Raw genomic sequence first — 24,497 nt, 5'->3', positions numbered from 1 at the left:
TAGGATAAATCATCTTAGAATGTGTTGAAAAACCAAATTAATGTTTTAAAATATTTTCTTCAAACGCATAGATATTATGATTTCCGGGCCAAGTGTCCTGATTCGCCCCTATCTAGATTTGGGAATGAATTTAAGTTAATATATGGAAACTACTTGTCTATGCTGAGAGTAAAACTAATTCTTATGAGAAATTCTTCTTCTCAGCCCTAATCATCAAAAAGATCCAATTTTTGTACTTATATTGATATTTATATGATAAACAAACGTAATTTTCAAAATTTAAAACCCTGACAAATGCGGTTTTTCGTTGTGGTCCTCTCCAATCTGAATCAATTTTCTAAACATAGCTAAGAACACTCTCCATTAAATTATCTTTAAAAAAAATCAAAATTGGTTCATCCGTTTAGGAGCTACGATGCCACAGATAGACAGACACACACATACATAGCGGTTAAAGTTATAATATATTAAACCTCTTTTTGGTTCGGGAATAAAAAGGGATTTACAAAATATACATAATTAACGTTTTATTTATAAAAATAACAAATACATAAATAACTCTGTGTTTATGTACAAATTAATAAATGAGGGAAATAAAGAAAACTATAACATTTTATTATTAATATATCCATTTGTTTTCATTGCTGCAACATTTCGTAAATAATCTCGTACTGGAAACTGTTTATTATCACTAGCTACTTGTAAAGCTGTTTGTCCTTCCTGATTTCGTAAATTTAAATCGGCACCAGCTGCTACTAATTGTTTACATACACTTAATTGTCCAAATAGCGCTGCCGCATGTAACGCCGTCTCACCATTCTGTAAATATAAAAATTAATGTTATTTTTACCCCGACTATTAGTTATTACAGACATGAAAACTAAGACAGATTGATTAAATGTCCGGTGTTTATATAAAAATTCTATTGAGTTTTGCAAAAACAGTTTCAAATTGAAGTTATTTGTTTTGACAAAGGAAAATTTGTTATTGTCATCAATGAATAGTTCAAAAGGATGATCACAGATAGAGCAGAGCTATGATTATCATTTTGAACCTAGCTATGATTATCATTTTGATTTCTGTAAAAATTTAAAATAGTAAATGTCAAACTATTCATGGCCACCTTCTCTGATATTCTCAATGAATAAAGACTATTTTTAACCGACTTCAAACAAAAACGGAGGAGGTTATCAATTCGACTGTTTTTTTTTTTTTTTTTTTTTTTTTTTTTTATGTTTGTTACCGCAGAACTTTTGACTGGGTGAACCGATTTTGATGATTCTTTATCTGTTTGAAAGCTGGTGCTTCCCGTTTGGTCCCATTTCATTTTGGTCTAGTTCTGACAGCGGCATCCATGAGAAAATCATAAAAGTATTAAATTTGCATTCATTATGCACGACAAGAGGACGAATAACTCAAAATATCACTTCGATGATTCTTTTTTTAGTGAAAAATTAGTTAGTGTACTTCAGATTCACTAAAAATCCAAAAATAAAAAAACTTTTAACAAAAAGAAAACCGACTTCAAAAGAAAAATTTTTCCAAAACAAATTAAAATGCACTAAAAAGTAAACAAATAATGATAATATAATGGAGTTAAAATTATTGTTATTTTTGGAGTCGGTGGCAGCCAAGGAAACAACAATGACAGAACAGTTTGCTACATTAGCTTGGCTGCCATCGACTCCAAAAATAACAATAATTTTAACTCCATTATATTATCATTATTTGTTTACTTTTTAGTGCATTTTAATTTGTTTTGGAAAAATTTTTCTTTTGAAGTCGGTTTTCTTTTTGTTAAAAGTTTTTTTATATAGTTTAAATTAAAAACTGTGTAAATTGAAAAGCCCATTAAAAATTGGACGATTTTATTGAAATTTGAATTTCATTTTTTTGCAATTAAAAACAGGTTTCTTTTATAATATAAAGAAAATGGATTTCAATCAATTGAATGAATGTCGGTTATGTTGAATTTAGGACCTACTTACTGGCAAAAGTCCTAACGATGGCTTATACTTTAATAATTCCGCAACAACATGAGTATAACCTTTATGTGCAGCTTTAAATAATGGTGTAGCCCCATCCTGAAATAAGAAAAAAAAAATTCAAAATTAATGCATAAAATAACATGGAATTAAGGGATTAAAATATTACCCGTCGAACAACATCCACTTTGGCACCAGCTTTTAATAATTGCCTAACAATTGTATCATGTCCCATTTGTGATGCAATCCACAATGGTGATGCACCATCATTGCGACGAGAATCTGGATTTGCACCATGTGCAAGTAGAAATAACATTATTTTAAAATGCCCATTTTGTGCAGCTATGAACACAGGTGTTGCTTTATCCTAAAAAATGAGAAAAGATAACTTTTTAATAAATTTTGATCAATATCTTTATCTTCTACCCTAACATCATCATTATCATTCATAAGAAAAAAACTAAAATATAAATAATAAAAGATTTCCCCCCGGGACCCCCGTTAGGAACGAAGTTCCTTACGAAGCTGGACAGAAAAAAATGTCAACGTTTAATAATTACATATAGACAATCTGTTCAATCTTTAGTGTCAAGTTATGCACTCCCCGGTTTTACGCGAGACGTAAAACTCACACAATATTAACCTGAAAAGGAAAGCGTTGTAGCTTAAAATTGACCCTTTTTCGAGCTTTGAAACTATAGATATTTTTAATGAATGAAAGAAATCATCCATTGCCAAATTTTGAAAAAGTTTGTCTATGATGTGTCATATGATGTGATCATCACATGTTTTATTAATAGTGTGAATCAGTCTTTAAATTTTATATTATGTATAAATAATAGCTTCGTTTAGCTTCATGGAGAATAGTAAAAATACCCAATACAAATTTTCAAGGCGACTTTTTATGACGGTTAAATCAAAATATAGAGCAGTGAAAGTAGGTATATTGAGTTTTAAAAAGAAAATAAATCTAGTGAGTTTACTTATCAATATCAATTTTAAAAATATTAAGGAGGTATTTGTAAATTTACATAAAGTTCGAATTATATATTTTAGTTTTAATATATATAATTATATATTTAAAATTTTTTCTCCATAATCGAATTCTGCACCCTTTGAAACCCAAAATTTCTTTGAGGGGGCTAAACTTATTTTTACTAGACGCGATTACTCGTATATAAAAAAGTAAAAAACATAAATAAACAAGTGAAAAGACGAAAAAGTAGAAGTTGAACACGACCTTGACTACATCCCCTATTTCCAGGCGTAATGTAATAACCGCCAGATATTACGCCTGACCCAAAAGCTAGAATGCTTTCAACGTGTTTCAAATATATTGATAAAATAATATTCTATAGAGAAAAACCTTTTGAGTATAAACTAATTAAGTTTAGGTGGAAGGGTGTAACATGGTATTTATTTAATAGAAAATATACAAATATCAATTAATCAAAAGATTGAATTGATTTAATATAAAGAACGTGCCATTTTGTGATACTAACTATGATATTTATAGATTTTTACGTCATTTATAAAATGCCAATCTAATATAAAATACTTAACTCATTTAAAAATATGTAATAAATAAAATAAATAATTGACCTTCATGTGAGTGTTAATATTTGCTCCTCTTGCCACTAATTCTTTGACTACATCCATATGACCGCATTGACATGCTACAAATAATGGGCTACCACCATCCTAAAATAATAAGCAAAAATTATTAAAAATACAAATTTAGCAACGACATTATCGTAGCTAGAAGGGAAGTAAGGGTGCAAAATGCGTAGGGCTGAGTAGTTGTAACTGGTAAAGTAGTACTATTTCTAGAAAACCGAAAGTTTTAAAAGATTGAATTTTTTTTTAACTATTTAGCTTTCGATATTTCGAAAACCAAGATATCGAAAAATTTTATTCTTAACTTTCGCCTACATTCATGAAGTTATGACAAAATTCATTCTCAAAGTTGAAAAGAATGTAAAAATAATTTCAAACACAAGTCCAAACTTGCCTTGGCGCTAATACTACCTTAAGTGTGTTTAAAAGTGGAAATAGGGGAAGAGAGACATTTTCCGATAAAGATGTTTTGACGATTCTAATAATATTATAGCGCTGTTCCATAATATTATATAATAGAAAAGTTGGATTCCATTCAAAAATATAATGTCTTATAAAAATATGAAAATAATATTTATGAGCAAACGCCTATTTTGTTCCAGATTAACCTTTTCATTTTACTCCATGTGTAAATATAATCACTTTACTATTATCAGGCAGGTTTGGTTTACGATCAGTTCTATCGAGTAAATTTATTAAAAAACAATTATTAATTTTAATAGTTTTGAATCTCCGATTTTGGGATATTTATTTATATTCCGATTTAGTATTTAATAAAACGTTATACTTACCACGCTTGTGGAATCTAATGGAGCACCATTATCCAAAAGTACTTGTGCGGACATATCTTATTAATTTTAATAGTTTTGAATCTCCGATTTTGGGATATTTATTTATATTCCGATTTAGTATTTAATAAAACGTTATACTTACCACGCTTGTGGAATCTAATGGAGCACCATTATCCAAAAGTACTTGTGCGGACATATCTTATTAATTTTAATAGTTTTGAATCTCCGATTTTGGGATATTTATTTATATTCCGATTTAGTATTTAATAAAACGTTATACTTACCACGCTTGTGGAATCTAATGGAGCACCATTATCCAAAAGTACTTGTGCGATGTCCAAATAACCACATTGTGAGGCAAAAAATAGTGCAGTGGTACCTGTCTAAAAATTCATTACATTTAAAAAAATATATTAAAATCAAATAAGAAAATTGATACAGTTTTACTGTATCTATATTAAATAAAAAGAAAAAATTGCAGAGAGTTATATTCGCCTATAACATATTATTTTTCAACGTGATCAAAGTAACAGGTGAAAGAAAAGTTTCTGCTTTAGTTCAATAAAATTCGTAGAAGAAAAGTAGCATATCGTTTTATTGAACAAATAAAAAACTACAGAATTTTCGCAGAAAACTGTAACAAGTCTTATTATTTTTATGGATGTGTTAAATATTTCACAAGAGATTTAATATTTGATGACAAATTCTCAAGAGACACGATTCTTGTGTAAAAGTATAATTTGACTGGACTATAAAATGATTTTCATTTGCATTACTACTTTTATACATGAAAGGTTTTTGAATATATCACAGACAATAAAGTTCTAATATTGTTCTAAGTTCTAAAACAAAATCAAGTACGATACAATATGATCGACTTTATGAATAATTCAATATTTTCTACAATACTTTACGATGATGATTGAAACACTCACTTGTTTTACAAAATAATATACATAATACATTTTAACCTCTATGTACACTCTACAGTCTACATAGTAGAATGTATACAGAATGTTCGATTTAAATCTAGGCATATAAATATCACGAGTATGATAGAACACATGCGTTAAGCAATGCATCTAAGTGAGAGGTATTATATACATGTGTTGAAGCTTCGATATGCGTTGAGGTAGTTGTAAGACGCTTGGAGAGTGGGAGTTTCTTAGTTAAATAGATGAACTACAACAGATAAGCCTCGTTACAAGTCACTTTTTAATTTCATATAACACCTATAATAGAAATTAGAAATAGAGGACGTAGAAGATGGAGCGCTCAGCTTAACGAACTTCAGTGGTGGGTCAATATTTACAAAAATAAGATATTAAATAATTGTTTAAGTATAATATTTAATGAATAATTAAGGAAAAAACCGCATAATTGACTGGGATTCATGATTGACTCTGTCTTTTATACTGTTTTTTCACTTAATTATCGATTAAATACTAATTAAATAATTATTCGGTTCAACGTATAAAAAAGAATTTCAGACAAAATTTGTAGAAAATTACTTCTACAGCTTTTATGATACAAGTTAGTACGATTGAGGGGAGGGCGAATCACCAAAAGCCTGTTGGGTGAAGGAAACTCGCTCGGTAACAGAGCCGAGGAGATCTTGAAACTAAACAGAGCTGATATTAGAGTCATCGTAGAGTTACTCACAGGGCATGATAACCTGAACAAGTTCCAACATCAGATTGGAAAAGACAATCTCCCGCGTGTGACAGATGCGGAGAAAATTCAGAAGAAACATCGATCCACTTTCTCTGTTACTGCCCGGCGCTCATACAGCAGCGAAGGAAATGGTTTGGTCCGGCCATAGTCGAACCAGAAGAAATTAGGAAACTCAGCGCTAGGCAGATCCTGGGTTTCAGTACATCAGTTGGTTTTAATAGCCACTGAAAAGCGTAGCGGGGATAGAGTACAAGGGTTTATTTGGCTAGGTGCTCTGAACCATTGCTTCGAGGCCCGATGCTCGCGCATGGCCCGCTAACCTCCATATCCATACCCATACCCATAGTACGATTGAAGGCAAAAGAAACAAGATATTCACAAAAAACTGATTTTCGCGACCTTTGACATTGAATGTCTAAAGAGGCGCTCTCGTGACCATATGAGACTTTTCAGACAACATTTGTACTATCAAAATAATCGTTTGTAAAAATTCAGCTTATTCCGTTAGATTCCGACGAGAAACCCTAAGATAATTGGAGTATATATTTTAATTAAATCAGAAATAGTTCACATCAAGTATGACATTTTGATTTTTTTATTCATATAGTTCAGGTATTTTTTTCGGATATCGGAAAACCTTACAACTTGTACCGAAAAACAGACAAAATTAACTTCCAAGAAAATCAAGATGCAATATTTTGTGGCAAAGAACGCAAGAAAAGAGAAGTACATATTTTTCCTGGCTCTGTGGGATGGTAAACTTGAATATAGTTGTCACGTGAGGTGCTTCATAATAGTTTTTGTTTCTATTTTCGCATTGCCCTACATTTGAAACGCGCTCTATGATATGCATTGATATATTTATTTATGTTATACTAAAACTCTTAGATATATGTTTCAAATAAACCAATTTTATTTTATTCCCTACTGATTCGGAAAAAAGATATTGAAAATATATTTTCATTTCTCTGATTTCCTATTCCGTACCATAAATTGACAATATGGAACATTTATTATGATTGAATAATTCTTAACGTGATTGTGAGCAATAGGCTTTTGACATATTAAATAGTATGTCTCTAAAGAGGTACGAATTTGTTATGTGCGTAGTCATGGTAGGGACAATAAAAACGATGCCAGCGCTTCCAGTGAAAAATTTTAGCGATAAAAGAGGCTGTTATGACTAATTTGCAATTCTTTACAATGTAAATGTATTATTTCATTGTCAAAATTTTTTGATATTTCAAGTTCATAAAGTTCAAAATCGCGAATTTTCTGTATAAAAATAAATGAGAAACTTTTTTTAAAGTGATTTATGAGTATTAAAAAAATTATAACAGTGATATAAAAATGAATTCATTTGTTGAATTATAAAATTAGTTCGCATTATTATAAATGAAGATAAATATACACTGAATAAAAAAATTTTCCAGAAAATGTATGATAAAACTAAATTAACATAACTTCCGTTATGCTAACTTAGTTTATAGTTTGAAAAAAAAGAAACTCGCAAGGCGAATTTCGTCATTATTAGTTGCTTTTTATTGATATGCGATTTTTGTCCAATTATGTTTCTAGCGACATAAAATATTTACAGAAAATATAATAAATTCATTAAAGTTATACCAATTCTTAAAACGGCGAAAAACATGATATTTCGAAATAAAAAAGAGGCTGAGATGTTGGAAAGTTGATCCCTCAAAAAGCACATCATTGTTACTAACTCACAGATTTTCAACAGTCTAACTCAATTTGTAGGTGCAGGTATTTCCCTAAAAATTGCTGAAATTAACCCCCGTCTAATTAACATCGATTCGCTTAGTAAACAAGTTTGTATACCGAATTACTTTTTGGTATATTTTTCTTTGAGTAGTTAATAATAAAGCAACCAAAAATTATTTACTGTATGTAATGATAAACTTTAGATTAGAATTTGGTAAATGCTAAATTTAAAATAAAAGAATCGCATTCATATCGATTTATTCTCAAACTAGTAAGCAGAAAATATGAACAAAAAAAGTAATCTTAAGCTTATAACACAGCTTTTTGTGTTGGGGAATAAAATCCTAACAGACACATAGACATTTAAGAATAACGTCTATAAATTTTAAAGATACTTCTTTGTCAGATACATAAATAATCCAGGCTAAATACATCTGATTTTAATAATTTTTGGAAAAAATTAGTTGCAGGATCGGACCCATTTTTTTGTGTAGGACTAAATGTGTATAACTGAGGAAAAATATTTAAAACAGCTGAATTTGGCCGGAAAGGGGTGCGCCGGGGGTGGAAATAGGGAGCAAGTGGTTTTTAGCGATTTGTGGCTAAAGTATTAATTATACAGAAAAAAGTTAAATAGAAAAGTTCTTGGTAATAAAAAAATACATAACTTTTGTGCTTACCATTTTTTCACATAACCTCAAATTTAACGAGTAAAATGTAAAAAACTAATTTTTTTGTTTTTAGCGTTTCTTTTTTAGAAAAAAAAATCGGAAAAACTGGATATGTTGAGGAAACGTTCTGTGTTTTATTACCAACAAATTGTTTTTTGATTTTTAAAAAAAAGTTAAATAGTATTTGAGATATTCAACTTTTTGGCAAAAACCACCCCTTTTTTCAGCTGGATGAACAATCTATTTTTTTTCATCGTACAGTGTTGACCATGGTCTCATTTTCTTTGTTAAGATGTATATTTTCGTTTAAAAAAGTAAAAACATATCATTGCAATGAAAAAACATTGTTGAAATCGCCAAAAACTAAAAATTCAATTTTTTCATCTATACATTTTTTCAATGTCTATGATAATTATACAATTAAAAATTAAAACCGCGTTCATAATTAATGTTTTCGATTTTTATACCATGCATATATGTAATATGCAAGGTATACTAAGTTTAGTCCCAAGTTTGTAACGCTTAAAAATATTGATGCTAGCCACAAAATTTTGGTATAGGTGTTCATAGAATGACCTAATTAGTCAGCATTTCCGCCCGTCCGCCCGTCTGTGGACACGAAAACTCAAAAACGAAAATATATCGAGCTTAAATTTTTACAGCGTACTCAGGACGTCAAAAGTGAGGTCGAGTTCGTAAATGAGCATCATAGGCCAATTGGGTCTTCGGTCCGTAGGACCCATCTTGTAAACCGTTAGAGATAGAACAAAAGTTTAAATATAAAAAATGTTCCTTATAAAAAAATAAACAACTTTTAGTTGAAACATTTTTTCGTAAACATCACTGTTTACCCGTGAGGGCGCAAATTAGGCGAAAATTTTATAGTATGTTCTATACTTGAATATCAGGTATGTATGTGTTATATATAATGAAATCAACACTGACTATGCATGTTATTTCAAAAATTGGAAAATCTATTGGACAGAATTTCTTGCAAGTGTGAAAAAGGATGTACAACCTCCAAATGTAGTTGCAGAAAACATGCCTTAAAATGTACTAATTTATGTACTGTTACGATTTAGAAAACTGCACTAATGCTGAGGTGGTATTTTATGACCGTAATGACGATTCTGATCAAGATGAAGAACAAGGAATTGCTATAGAACCTGCGTCAATAATCGACCAGGAAGAGAAAGAAAAAGAACCCGAAGAGAACGAAGAAAATTAACGACGAGAAAATAATTTGAGGAGTTTAAGTTTAAGTTTGTATAATATTAAAAATATAAAACTGTTCCAAATTCTAAAATTTTTACTTTTTTTCTTTAAATTATTTTTAAAAAGCTAATATTCCCAGCAATGATAATGAAAATTTTTTTAATATTTGTATATAAAATGTCAGATAGCAAAAATATTAATTATAACGTTTTTAATTTTTAATTGTATAATTATCATAGACATTGAAAAAATGTGTAAATGAAAAAATTGAATTTTTAGTTTTTGGCGATTTCAACAATGTTTTTTCATTGCAATGATATGTTTTTACTTTTTTAAATGAAAATATACATCTTAACAAAGAAAATGAGACCATGGTCAACACTGTACGATGAAAAAAAATAGATTGTTCATCCAGCTGAAAAAAGGGGTGGTTTTTGCCAAAAAATTGAATATCTCAAAAACTATTTAACTTTTTTTTAAAAATCAAAAAACAATTTGTTGGTAATAAAACACAGAACGTTTCCTCAACATATCCAGTTTTTCCGATTTTTTTTTCTAAAAAAGAAACGCTAAAAACAAAAAAATTAGTTTTTTACATTTTACTCGTTAAATTTGAGGTTATGTGAAAAAATGGTAAGCACAAAAGTTATGTATTTTTTTATTGCCAAGAACTTTTCTATTTAACTTTTTTCTGTATAATTAATACTTTAGCCATAAATCGCTAAAAACCACTTGCTCTCTATTTCCACCCCCGGCGCACCCCATTCCGGCCAAATTCAGCTGTTTTAAATATTTTTCCTCAGTTATACACATTTAGTCCTACACAAAAAAATGGGTCCGATCCTGCAACTAATTTTTTCCTTAAAAAAATGCAATTCGGTTGGTCTAAAACGGCTATGTTATCGGCTGGTAATGCACATGCTATGGGAAATGTAGCAGCATATATATTCTACGTATGCTGTTATTACAGTAACTTTATACATTACAGTATGCATCAAATCCGGTAGTTCTGTTTTTTTGCAGACTTGTTTATGACATTATTCCAATGAATAATCCAAGTTTGTGACCTCGAGCGCCGAACGCAACTTGCCAAAAATCCAAAAATCCGTGAAAATTTCGGAATTTGGCGAATATAACCCTAAAGGACTTGTTTTTTGATAAAACCGTTTCAGTACGTATTTAAAGTAGAATAAATTTGCTACAATATGCGCCGAAAATGGACTTTGTGGACCCAATACTTTCCTAAATAAAGTCTTTCAAAATTTATCGACGTATATTTATACATCAGAGCTAACGTCAAATCCCCTACAATGAATAATGCAAGTTTGTGACCTCGAGCGACGAACGCAACTTTGTCAAAAATCAAAAAACTCGAGAAAATTTCAGTTTTTTTTCAGATTTTGGCAATTATAATCCTAAAGGGGCAGTTTTTGAAGTACCTTTTGAAGATGTTTTTAAAGTAGACTAAATTTGCTACAATATGAGATTAGAATCGTCACTAAAGACCCAATAGTTTCCGAGATTCAGAGTATTTAAACAATTGTCTTTTATAACTATATTATTGTGGGTTAATATGACACGTGTTTAGTGTATGTATACTTCATAGAGCATTATAAAATACAAGAACTGTCTCAAAATATCACATTTAACTTCGATATTTTTTGTGTGACATGTGCTACGTGGTACAAAAAAGTATGCAAGTACATTCTTTGCCTTACGTCGTGTAAGTAGCTTGTTTCACATGTTTATAACGTTATAGAACATCTAATTTTTCATTGATATTAATGAAAAGTTGTCTAGACTATTCCAGTAAATACAGTATACATGTTTATAAGGATTTATTACTTCATGGAAATTTTTGATTAGGATTAAAGAGTTCTTGATATATACGTGGGCTAAAAAATAGCATAATGCGGAAAGCTTTAAATCGATGCACATATACATGCTACCAATATCTCTTTATTTATCGAAGTAGTCAGTCACTTCATACATTCTGCTGTATTAGACGAGAGTTTTTTTAGACATTATATCCTATAGAAACAGGATATTCGGATCTGATAACAAAATATGGTAGCGATGAAAAGATTAAAGCTGCATATTATTAATTTAAATAAAATAATTCCCAGCGCTCCCACAATTAAAAAACATAACAAGCTTTAACTAACATATTATTAGCCTATGTAATTATATTGAAAATATAAGAAAATATTAAATAGGCAATCTAAGGCTTATTAAAGCCGAAGACAAGCAATGGACATTCAATGATTTATTAAGCGGTTTGTTAACTAAAAGTTTCTACCCCCGAAAATTTGGATTAGTTATTTTTAGGTGCAATTTAATGTTCAAAATGAGGGCAAAAAAATGAGGGCTGTATTTTGATTCTGCTACATGGCGATACCTTCCTTATTTCTTTCTATCAAATTCCATGACTTACCTCTGATTTTAAAGCTTATCGAGCTGGCTAATGACTAAAAATAGACTCATGGTCTAAAAATGTACCGCTTAGGAAAAGCAGGCTAGAGAAATAATATTAAGATTTAATTTTGTTAATTATGTAATTTGTATATCATATCTGTAATAAAATTGCCTATAAATAATAATAAAGTAAATTACTCACTTATAAATTTATTTCTCTTGTCTGTTTTTAGCCACGAGTACCGCACTGCGGAATTCCGGAACGAGCTAGTTAGGAGTATATTGTAAATCAAGCTACCATGCCTTACCGCTATTGTTCGACATGCGGTATAACAAACTTCCCTGCAAACGTACCCGTATACATAAAGTGTCAATTTAAACAAATAAACGTGTTACCGTATATCAACAAAAAAGTACTTTTTATAAAAACATTTTTAACGATGGAAGTTTACTAAAGTTGACCTTAAATTAAAAAAAAAATATTAACAAGGGATTGTTATGTCGTTGTTTTAAAACAACTCACACAAAATACTGTGCTTTTTTTAAAAGTTTTCTGATAGAAAGTAATTATTTTATATCGAAAATCAAAATCAAAAATTGTATAGCCTTTATCTTTAGTAAACTTCCATTGTATATATGAATCAAACGGAGTACAAAAACAAAATTTTTGGACAGAAAGGGGAATAAAAAACTTAATAACTCTAAAATGGAAATATTCTTCATAAGCGAAGTTGTAGGATATGAATTTTATAGGTTATATTCAGTTGATTTTTCCTTTGAGACAAACAATCATTTTCTGACTTGTTTTTAACAGGAAGTATCGTTGGCCGTTCATTGACGCAACTCTTCTGAGATTTGCGTTCAGCTCATAGCTTTTGTCAGCTTACATCAGAATGGCAAGCCCGATGATTCATAATGTGATTGTTACAAATTGGTATTTGTGAAGATATCGAAAAAGAAAGAAATGTTAAATTCATATCTTCATACGCGATAATCTAATACGATAAGCCGTTATTGGTCACCGAGAAAAAGCAAAAAAAAGTTAAAGGTTTGTTAAAGGCTTTTCTAGAATATCCAGAAAATGGTCAAGGAGATGTAGATCAATAACTTCGTTCAGTTACCAGAAAGAAAAACACAAATTGAAGAAAATGTATCTGAGTAGAAAAAAAAGCAACAAAAAGTCTAAAACAGTTTTGGAGTTTGATACAAATCATTTTGAAATTGGTCGTTCTTATAGAGTTGATGAACGGTTATGTGACTGTACGTTAGTTAAGTCGGATCACAGTCGTGTTACGCCAGTGAACGAATTTTCTCTACCAAAAATTTTACAAAGTCGAAATATTAATGAAGTAAAATTTTAGAAAATAAATTTTGGGTACTGTAATTCTTCTACGAATATAATAGTTCATTTGATGTTGGGACTACATATCTGAGAAAATATTTTGTATTCAGTTTGGTCAGGTATGTGTGGTGCGAGTTTATTTCGAGTTACACTTTGGACTGTTTTTCGGGTAATTTTCCCAGGGTTCATTCTGTAGCTCCGAAGTAAGCTTACTTATCCTGAAACTAATTGGTCTGCCCTTTAAAAGGCCTTTCCACTCTGGGTTGTCTTATATTTTTATTTTTGCTATATTATATTTTTATGCCATAATGCACATAAACAATGCCTTTGGTAAAATGTGGATATGTATATTCACAGCGACAGAGAATATAGCAACGAAATAACGAAGAAGAAGACAACAACCGGCGTCTCTATGTATATGTATACGACGCCTTTTATATATTATGAATAAAACGACGCCTACAATGTGTTGACGACGGTATGATATGATTTTTTTTTTTTGCTTTATTTTGTGCTTACTGCTGTGATATTTTCAAGCAGTGGTTATTGTCTGTCTATTCCGATGTCTATATTATGTAGAATCAATGTAAACACTATTGGCAAAATAGTTTTATAGACAATCTGTTGTTATGTTGACAAATAGATTTTAATTTGAAAATCATTTTAATTGAAATTTTCTTTTTTATATTTATTTTCTCAGTTTTGTAAATTGATTTCGTTCGTTTAATCATTTATTTTTGTTTAAAATTTAATTAAATTTTGCAAGCTATTCGTTAATATAAATTTTGAATTGCGTTATAAACTTTTTCACATGTATTTATTAAATATGGTGGAAGATATGCGAAGTAAAAGGAGCAATACTTAATAACTATTGGGAAAACTATTTCGCCATACGACAGCCTGGAAGGTTAAAACAGAACTACGGTAAAAGGATTAAGCTGGAATTCTGCAGGCGTATAAATCTAATTAGATACAAACTATAAAAACCTGTAACAATACCGTTCAAATGTAGGTATGAATGAACATAAATGTATTCACTTCTAGAAGTTTGAAGTTAATAAAAATAACGCTAAGAGCGAATCTGTTTATGGTAGCAAGGCTCTAGTTGGAATACTTCCAATGAAATACATCTTCCGATAAGCCCATAATAAAGTCAAAATTCTATGATTCATTTTGTTTTATTCAATAATAAAGAAATTGATGTCTTAATCGTGGCCCCAGTGTTTCAGTGTGTCAAAACACATCAATCTGGTCTCGATTAAATGTTAATTTATTTTATAACCAAACTTACCTTTATCAGTTCTCCAAATTCTGCAGACTTTTTACTTTTTTATGGGCTCATGGTCTATAACGGTTTGTATATATTAATTGGACAAAAAGCTTAAAATTTGTGAATATTCGATTTTTTTGTTATTTTAATAGGTAATATTTTCCAAATTATTATTCAACTCCTAAAACTAAAAAAATTACTTAGATTTTTCGCTTTGTTTTGGAAAAACTGATTTTAGCATTTGTTTTTTATTTGCATCGGTTTCGATCGAGCCACTACTTCATTAATATAATTATACGGATGGACATATAAGTCTATGAATTGCATTTTATTGACTATTTAATGCCATTTCATAAACAAATTTAAATAAGTTTTTATGATAAATTACATTTAAAAAATATTATTAATGTAAGTATTATTAAATTAAATATTTGACAGAAAAGATTTAAAAAATTCTATGTTACTATTGTAAAAGAAAGTACACCTTAGTCGGAACAACTTTGCGAATAGTAAATTGTTTCCATTTATTTATCTCTAATCGGAAAATATTATGTATGAGAAAAAGCAATTGCAAGAAACAAATAATATTTATTCAACAAACATTGCACTCCTTTTTAATTTAAAAACTTTATAATAATCAAATGTAAAATAAGTAAAAATTTTTTATTAAAACACAACTTTGTTCAATAAAAAGAAAACTGTATGGAAATGATTCAACCGCAGATTATTCTCACTGAGAAATAAATAAAATTGAAAAGAAGAAAATAATAATTGAAAAAATGATAATTAAAAACATTTTGAAATAACATTTAAAAACCAATATTATTTCTAACTTCAATTTTCTCTCTAATCTCTGAAATAAATTAAACTTCCTGTGGGAATTCTAACCAAAGTTGAAAAGTGTACTTACAACACTATGTAGTAGTTAGTATAAATGTCATTCAAAAGAGATTTTCATTAATTTACATTAATTTTCAAACCGCCTGTACACCACATTACATTACATTTCCTATCCATCCTATCCACACCATCCTCCATGGATCAATATCATCCATCCCCAACAAGTAACAAACATAACATATAACATTGAGTCGAGTCACGAGCAGTGGCGTAGCTCGCCTTGGAGGGGCCCTGTATCAAAATTAGTTGAAGGGTCCAAATTAAGGATAAACATCTCACAAATGAAACCATTAAATTAAATTAAATATTTATTAATTATAAGTTATCACTTTCTCCTAGAAATTGAGTAAGCCAAACAATTCAAATAAAATATATACTTTTTTTTTATCTTTTTTTCGACAAATTGATTTATTAAATCATAGCTGAAGATGATTTCAGTTTTTCTAAAATTTCTGCCTTTATAGACAATAGTGACAGGTCTGATAGCCTTTCCTGTCTCATCGAAGTCCTTAGGTAATATTTTATGAGTTTAATTTTGAAAAACTTCTTTCAGCTGTTCCGATTGTATCTGGAAGGGTCAAGAATAGAAAGCATGCTGTTATTACCTCCGGATTTTTTGAATTTCAGATTTTAAGTATGTTTTTAGAGAAATTACTTGTTCATAACATTTTACTAATTTTTGATTACACACGTTAGGGTTCTCTGTAGTCCGGGGGCCCCGTATTATTGATACGGCTGATACGGCGGTAGCTACGTCCCTGGTCACGAGTGAGACTGCTGAATAGAGACTCAAAGAGTCAGTGAGTGTGTCTGTGAGTGGTTTGTTACTGTGCTATACTAAATAAAGCATTTAAACCAACCATCTATACACATATTATTAAATAAAGAACGATATATAGACCATTTAGTTAAATAGTAATTACGCATCCTTTATTTTCATAGTTCTATCATTTATTGAAAAGAAAATGTCTCATTATATGCTACAGTGTATAAATTTTCCTATGCTTCTATGTTGTCATCATATACAGAAACGGCCTTGGAGGATTTAGTGCCTAAAGCTTAAAATGTATACAGGAGGATTAGCTATTATTTTAGTTAAGTAATCAGAGACACAAAATAAAAATAAAAGTTAACAAGCAGAAATGAAGAATTTTCATTATATATGTAACATTTGAGATAGAAACCACACTGCAAATCCTGAACATATCTAAAAGTGGATTAGAAATAAATATTTACTATTCTTCCCAGAATTTTTAGGGTGAAAATGTGTGGTAGCGACGTTACAGGAATTGTAGCCTAGTAGCCTTGTATCAATAAATAAAAGTTTAAAAAAAACTAAAAAAACACGCTTTTGTAACTAGCTAAATTAACTAAAATGTAGAAATTAATTAGTTAAGTAAAAAAACACAGAAAAAATGATTTTTTTTCATTCTTTTTTTTTAAAACTTATTTTCTACTTTTTAGTTCAGCTAGTTACAAAAGCGTGTTTTTAAACTATGAATTATTTTGTACCCTTTAGTTCATCTTCACTTATTAATATTATGAAATGTTATCTGCGCTTCCACCAGAATTATATGAAATATATATATATATATTTTTTTATTTAAAATCTTTGGCAAGGGCCATTAAGCCATTAAAGCCATTTGCAAAAAATAAAAATATACATTTCATTAAGTAAAAATATATATGAAATATTAATATTATAAAATCGTTAATCCTGAATGAATCATTAATTCATTAATCCTGAAGATTTTGATTAGTGTAATTGAACAAACTTATTAAATTATTGTATTGTCATCGGTTGTCATTGGGTTGTCATTATTGTATTGTCATGATAACCCCTTGACCCCTTTTGAAGTGGGTGAAAATCACGTTCAAAGATTATGTTACAAAGATACATAAAAGCGTGTTTAAAGTACTAAATTTCGTGTGGTGGAGAAAATCTTTTTTAAAACAAAATATCGTATCAAAGAGCATCTGGTGATAAAGTCAATATAATTCTAGATTATAATTTGAGATTTGTATTTGCAAACTTTTACAATTATGATTTATTACTGATTAAAATTCATCTATACTTACAATAACATTCGTAAAGTATTCTGAAAAGTTTCTAAGCCGATCCTAGTCATACGAAAAGTTCATGTCATGTTTCAAATACACACACATACCTATGAAGGTAATTTATAATTTAAAAGTTTCTTTTGAAAGATGATTTTCAATGTGTAGTTCTTAAGTACATAGAGTAGCTTTAAAAGAGCTTTTAAACTTCTATACGGTCTTACACAATATCGTCTATGTGCGAGGAATAATAGGCATCCTTTGTACGCAGTGTTTCTAATCATCTAGGGTTGACATCCTTCAAAATAGGTGTTGTTTTCAATTTAACATCACAAATTTAAGTATCTTTTTAAAATGGTATGAAATAAATTCTTATACGTTTTCATATAGTACCTATTTAGAATGAATTGAGACTTCTAGATATATTTATTTTGAGACTAGCTTAATACCCGCCCACTTCACTGGGCTTAAAAGTAAAAACCACCGCTTTATAGCCTCTTCCTCTCTTGATCTCATTGATCCCCCTTCCATAACATTTGAAGGGATTGTTTTACGCAGCTAAAACATATGCACAATTTTCAATTTTGCCGGACTCACAAAAAAACACTTCTTGTTTCTTGATTGAAATATTTTTTTTTATGATTGACTTCAAAGTATTTAATTTCACTGACATTAATAATAGGTTGGCTGATAAGTCCCCGGTGTTATGACGATGTTTTCCATATTTTTTATATTTCTTAAAATTGGTTATACCTCATTGATTATATTTATAAAGATGCCATTTAAATAAAGTATTTGACATTTTCTTTAACAGCTTTTCTTTTCATATTATCTTATTTGTAAGGATGTTGTAATCGATATAATTGACAACCCTAACTTACATAAGGAATTTAAGTGTCATGGTAGGTAATATGCGGAACAAGAAGAGAAGCGGCAACGATCAAAAAATAAAAAGTTTAATTGTTAATTTTCTTTCCTTTTGTTACAAAAGAATGTTTGTAATAAAGAGAACGAGATATTGTTAATTATATTTTACTTTATTATAAAATGTTCACTATTTTCTCTAATTATTATTGTTCATCTTACAATTGAAATTACTTCCAAGATATTTTTCTCCTTCATATATTTTTTGTTTGTTTGCTTTGTAACAATAAATTATTAATAATTGAATTATTTATAAAAATATTTATTATATTGAATATAAATAAATGACTTTCAACACTTCTTTTTGTCAAGAATGTCTAATTGAAAACTGGAAGTGTGAAAAATCTTAAAAAATAACAATTCTTCAATAAAAGCATGTAGTCTGATTGTAAAAAGTTGAATAGAACAACTGTTAAAAAACAAAAATACGTGAATGTGTGAAAAAAATGATTATTTTAGTTATTTTTCTTTAAACAAAGGAAAATGAAATGAAATAAGAATAACAAGTGAAAACAAACAATTGACTGAGTTTATTGTTAAAATACTATGTAAAGACAGTGTTTCGTCATTGGTTTTTTTTACGTCATATAAGTAAAGAAAGATAGCCAACATACATACCTACATACTTAACTGATATTCCCATATAATAATTACCACATAATTAGCACCTAATTTGCGCTCTCACGGGTAAATATTGATGTTTACCAAAAATTTTTCAAACAAAAGTTGTTTATTTTTTAATAAGGAACATTTTTTAAACGTAAACTTATGTTCTATCTCTAACGGTTTACAAAATGGGTCCTACAGTCCCAAGACCCAATTGACCTATGAAGCTCATTTACGAACTCGATCTCACTTTTTACGTCCTGAGTACGCTATAAAAATTTCAGCTTGATGTCATTTTTCGTTTTTGAGCTATCGTGTTGGTAGACAGACGGACAGACAACCGAAAATGAACTAATTTGGTGATTTTATGAACATCTATACCAAAATTTTGTTCGTACCGTCAATATTTTTAAGCGCTATAAACTTGAGACTAAACTTAGTATACCTTGATATTTCATAAACATGGTACAAAAAGATAAACTTGTATTGAATACAGGAAAATAAACTAGACAATATTTTACAAATGAGTAACCAGGTCGAATAGAAGTCCAGACGTAACATCCATTTTATACGAATTGCCTAATGTTTAGTGTTGAGATAACCGATCGGTAATTTTTATTTTGCAAGTGGAGCATACTCAAAAAGTGCATGCTTTGAATAATTGAAATAGTATATCGAACATTTCAACTGTGAATAGTTAGTTGGGTAAGATGTAGTATCTATGCTTCTCGGCAGATATTGATACTATTTGTTGAACAGCATTTGTATTGGAAAGAGAGTATTTTATCAGAATACAAGTAGACTGAAGAACGTTTGTCAATATGGTTTTGTTTTCTGAATGTCTGATAACGAGCTGACCATTGCATATTTTTGAAGTGAACACCCTTTTAGACGCGTTGGCATTTTTGGGATGAGGAAGAAACACTGAACGTGACCTTAACGATAAAAAGTCGAAACTAAACGCTAAAAATTCAATCTGAATTGAAGCTTCCTAGTGTATAAACAGTGGGAGTGATTCGAGGTACATTGACGTGTGAGGCATCGTACATTATGATGTTGTACGATGTTTTTATCGATAATTGTTTAACATTAAAGTTCTCTAATGTTGAGGAACGAAAGTGCTATTGACATAAACAATTTCAATTATTTGATTCATAGGTACTACGACTTCCCCTAATATCGATATACCCTTTAAAGTAAATTGTTTTAAGAAATTGTGTATCGAATGCAATATTTTCTTAAAACTATGAAAGTCGGTTTTATCTTTAATACCATGAAAATTCAAGGAAAATTTTATAGCTTTCAATAACTATCATAAATTCTTATCAGCATATCTTCTTATATGCTGACAAGAAATATTTAATATGTTTTCGGTGAAGTGAAATAATTTAATTGCTAAATTATGATGAAGTTGGATAATATCGAATATATGTTTAAATATATGGAAGAATAAATATATAGATATTTAATATCATGTCATGCGTTACGTCTTAATCGTTGTCTCGTTTAAAGCTAGTGCAATAAATTTTTAAAAACGTCTACACTATAAACAAAAGTACTAATAGTAAGAAAATATGTTCTCAACATGCAAGCAAGTAAATATTTCTTTGTTCAAGAAAATTTTTAGGCAGTCAAATATTTCTTTTCTTGAATTATTTGAGATCGTTGACTCAATTAATATTTACTTGTTACAAGAACATCCACAGCCAAGAAAAAGCGTTTCTTTCAATCCAAAAATTTTATTTTACTTTGTATCATAAAATATGTAAAAGATAACATTATGTATGTGGAATTATTGGCAAAAGATTCAAAAAAACATTTCTTAGACTGAAGATTGGAGCAGTAAGCGGTCGGCTGCTTGCGACGTATGTACAGACCTCTTAAAAAATATCGAAGTTGATCCAAATTTTGATATTCGGAAATAATTATAAAATATTGATATTTAGACATTAAAAATATCGTCGATAGATATCGATTATTTTATAAAAAAATATCGATATGCTATATATGCCATAAAAAGATTAATTGACAAAATGAAATGAAATTAAATAATGTTTCTAGTAATTTTTAGTCAGTATAAAATAAAATACAATCAAAATAATTGAATGATACAATTAAAAAATGAATAAAAACAGATCTAAGAACGTAGTAATGACGTTATAGTTAGAGATATATAGTTTGTTGAGTGTATATAAGGCCATTATAAAGAAATCCAATTAAGACAACGAGTCACGTGCATCATTTAATTGTGGGTGGTTGTTTTTTGTTGTTATTGTTTTTATTCAAGTTTCTTACCTACATATATTTAAGTCAAGGGTCATGCGTAATATTTGACAGACTTTCAAGAAAACTTAAAAATTTTTAATCACGAGACAAGCTAAAAGTTGATTAATAATAATTTACGTAGATATATTCAAATAAGAAAATAATTCAATAAAAAATTACAATTAAGTTCATAAAAGCATGCTCTATTTGTGACAATAGTCATATTACTGTACTTAATACTTAGACATAATATTTATACATATACTCAATACACACAAAACTGCATACTTATAAGCTGTTGTTTATCTATTCAACCAAACCGGCCAGAACCGTTTTCTTGGAGTCAAAAATTGCATAACAAATTAATGTATGAATAAGTCATTTTGGGAAAAATTAAGTAAGTTATGATGTGATACTTTTAGCCAACTGGTACCAATACCAAATGTTCCAACTCTGATAGCGAATATCTTTTTTAATTGACGGGTAAAAAATTTTGTTTTTAGCAGTTCTTAAGCCAAAACAATTTATTTTTTGGTTCGATTTCATGTACAGTCAAACCAATTTGTTTTAAAATGGCGACACAAATTTTAGTGCATAGACCTATATTACAAGTATCGTTTCGATGAGTTCATTTAAATCGAGTATTTGTATTTGTTATTTTTTTGGGAAAATATATAAAATAGTTAAAAATAAACACTTTTATTGGCTCTATAAACACCATTTTATAACCAGAGATGGTTTCCACAAACCAATCAAATCGTTTTTGGAATCGACCCAAAAACTAAATTGTTTTGGCTACATTTCGTTATTATTTGTTTATTTTTATTAAAGACCTTAGATACGATCTTGGCAACAACTTATGATTTTTCTGCAATGATTCTCGAATATTAAGCGTGGTTCTAGACCTGATAGTACATACATACAAGTATAAATAAATGAACTAGGTTAGATATTTTATCATGTGTTGTATGTAGTCACTGTATATTTATAGGTATGGTATGGTATTATTTAATGTGTAGTACTTAGTTTCTGTAGTTTTGTCAACTAATTTATTGTTATCATTACGGTAATTATTGTTTTGCAATTTGTAAATTTTACAAGATGATTCGCACACAAATATTTATTTGCTTCTTTCCGTTCTGAGAATAGTTCTACGTTTATTTTTATACAGAGTGGTCCAAGTGAAAACAGGAGCACTTCAGCAAATGGCAGATAACGTTAAAATAATGATAATTTCTTAATATACTTCTAGAGGCCAGCAAAGCCTCTTTGTTCAGATTCTTAGTGTTCAATTTATAGAAAAAATGAAATTTTTTTGAGTTTTGAAGAAGCGGCTGCTTAGGAAAAACTGTAAATTTGGGACCGAATATTAATTAAGGATTCTTCATGATTTAAAGCTATGGTTATAAGTTACGAAAACCAGCGGTGAAGACATGGGTATTTCATAACTCAGTTTCGAGGCAATCTCTTTGGGCCCATTCATTATTTACGTAAGGATGATTAAGGCAATTTTTACCTTTCTCCCAACCCTGTAAGGGTTCGTAAAATTTCTCGAATCGCTGCTTTTCGTAATATATCCACCAGATCACATAATAGAAAATGAAGAGAGAAAATGAAGAATTTATTTATTGATTTAAAGTTCTATGTAAGTTTTATCTCGAACAAGTAAATGCTCCATCCAGTAAAACATTTCAGGTTAAAGGTTAAACGCAATAAAATTCACTATTTTTGTTTTACTAATGTTTCCTAAAGGAATTCAACATTTTTTCGAATTTGAAATACAACAAACAAATAAAATTAGCTTACAATACGAAATAGAAAATTTGAACAATGTATGTAAAATTACCTTTTACTTAGTGAAAAATAAATTTACCATTATCTAATTCCCGTGGGAATCGTATATAAAATAAATTATACTCACTATAACTGTATATATTAAATTAACTTTCGAACGTGTTAGAATTATCTAGTGGAAAACTTATATGGTTTTCTTATGTGGTATAAAATATGGTATTTAACTTTTTACATTAAATTAGCTTCTTAATGGGTAAGGAATTATTGGTCCAAAGCTGTTTAAATTTATTTGTTTTCAAAATAAAACTTTTTTTATTTCCTCCTTTTGACATATTTACATATTTTAGCTTGCGAAGGAGTAAGATGACATCCGTTATAAGTTTTATGAAAACGAATTTGCGTGGCTTGTTATCCATTGAGTTTTTAATTTGTCTCAGTTCAATCAGCCATTTATCTTATATGCTATCATAAAAAGATTGTGAGCAGTAGGGCTCCATCAATAAGGTCATATTTTCCCCTTTTTAAATGTCCCCCCACTAGGCGTCGCTTAGAATAAGGCGTTTTTCTTTTTAACTATAAATAAGCAAATAATTCGAAAAATTAGTTTTATTGAAAGAAAATTTGTTAGTAGGTGTTATATGAAGATATCTTCTGATAATCATGAATTTCATATTGATCTCGAAGGTCCATTAGACTTTTAAATTATATTTAAGGGATGTTTTCTGAACTACATCCGAAATTTTTTTAGAGCAATTTACTTTAGATTGGTTATTTTCTCGGGCAATGAATTAAAAAATTCTTTATTGAAAAAAATATGTCATAAGCGATTAATCACTCTGTATTCTTGAATATAATTATTCATCAGCACACTTTAATAATTGTTTCAGTTTAAATTACTTATGTTATGAATTATTAATACATACCGTACGTTTAGCAGCCGGGTCAGCACCTTGTTCTAATAATTCTTTAACACATTCCAGTTGACCATTTGCGGCTGCAAGAATTAATGGTGTTGTTCCATCCTGTAAATAAAAAAAACGAATACAATCAAATAAATCATTTTCGTGTTTTGATTTAAAACATTTATTTTTGTAAATATAGAAATCAATCATTTATTTTTTTTATTATTATGATAGAATTGACAGGCTGTGCTGTTGAATGATTTGACGCTTTTCAATTTATTTATAATAGATTTGTTTAGAAGAATGATTTATTATTATTTTTTTTTTTTAAATTGAATAGGTTAAA

General features: G+C 29.1%; 1 protein-coding gene across 1 annotated transcript in view; it reads right to left on the bottom strand.

Annotated features, from left to right (window-relative positions):
• Window positions 1-591: 591 nt before the first annotated feature.
• Window positions 592-24,497, bottom strand: part of LOC123295191 (ankyrin repeat domain-containing protein 29) — a 79,301-nt gene continuing 55,395 nt past the window's right edge. Inside the window, exons 3-8 of the mRNA XM_044876440.1 lie at window positions 24,173-24,271; window positions 4,678-4,776; window positions 3,588-3,686; window positions 2,155-2,352; window positions 1,989-2,084; window positions 592-819 (exon numbers count right to left, since the gene is read on the bottom strand). Coding sequence (XP_044732375.1) covers window positions 604-819; window positions 1,989-2,084; window positions 2,155-2,352; window positions 3,588-3,686; window positions 4,678-4,776; window positions 24,173-24,271 — 807 coding nt within the window. The 3' untranslated portion in view covers window positions 592-603. The remainder of the gene's footprint in view (window positions 820-1,988; window positions 2,085-2,154; window positions 2,353-3,587; window positions 3,687-4,677; window positions 4,777-24,172; window positions 24,272-24,497) is intronic.

The sequence above is a fragment of the Chrysoperla carnea genome, chromosome 3 (genome assembly GCF_905475395.1).
Source record: "Chrysoperla carnea chromosome 3, inChrCarn1.1, whole genome shotgun sequence".
NCBI classification, from domain to species: Eukaryota; Metazoa; Arthropoda; class Insecta; order Neuroptera; family Chrysopidae; genus Chrysoperla; species Chrysoperla carnea.
Note: the sequence above shows the minus strand (reverse complement) of the source record. Positions and strands in the feature narration are given on the sequence as shown.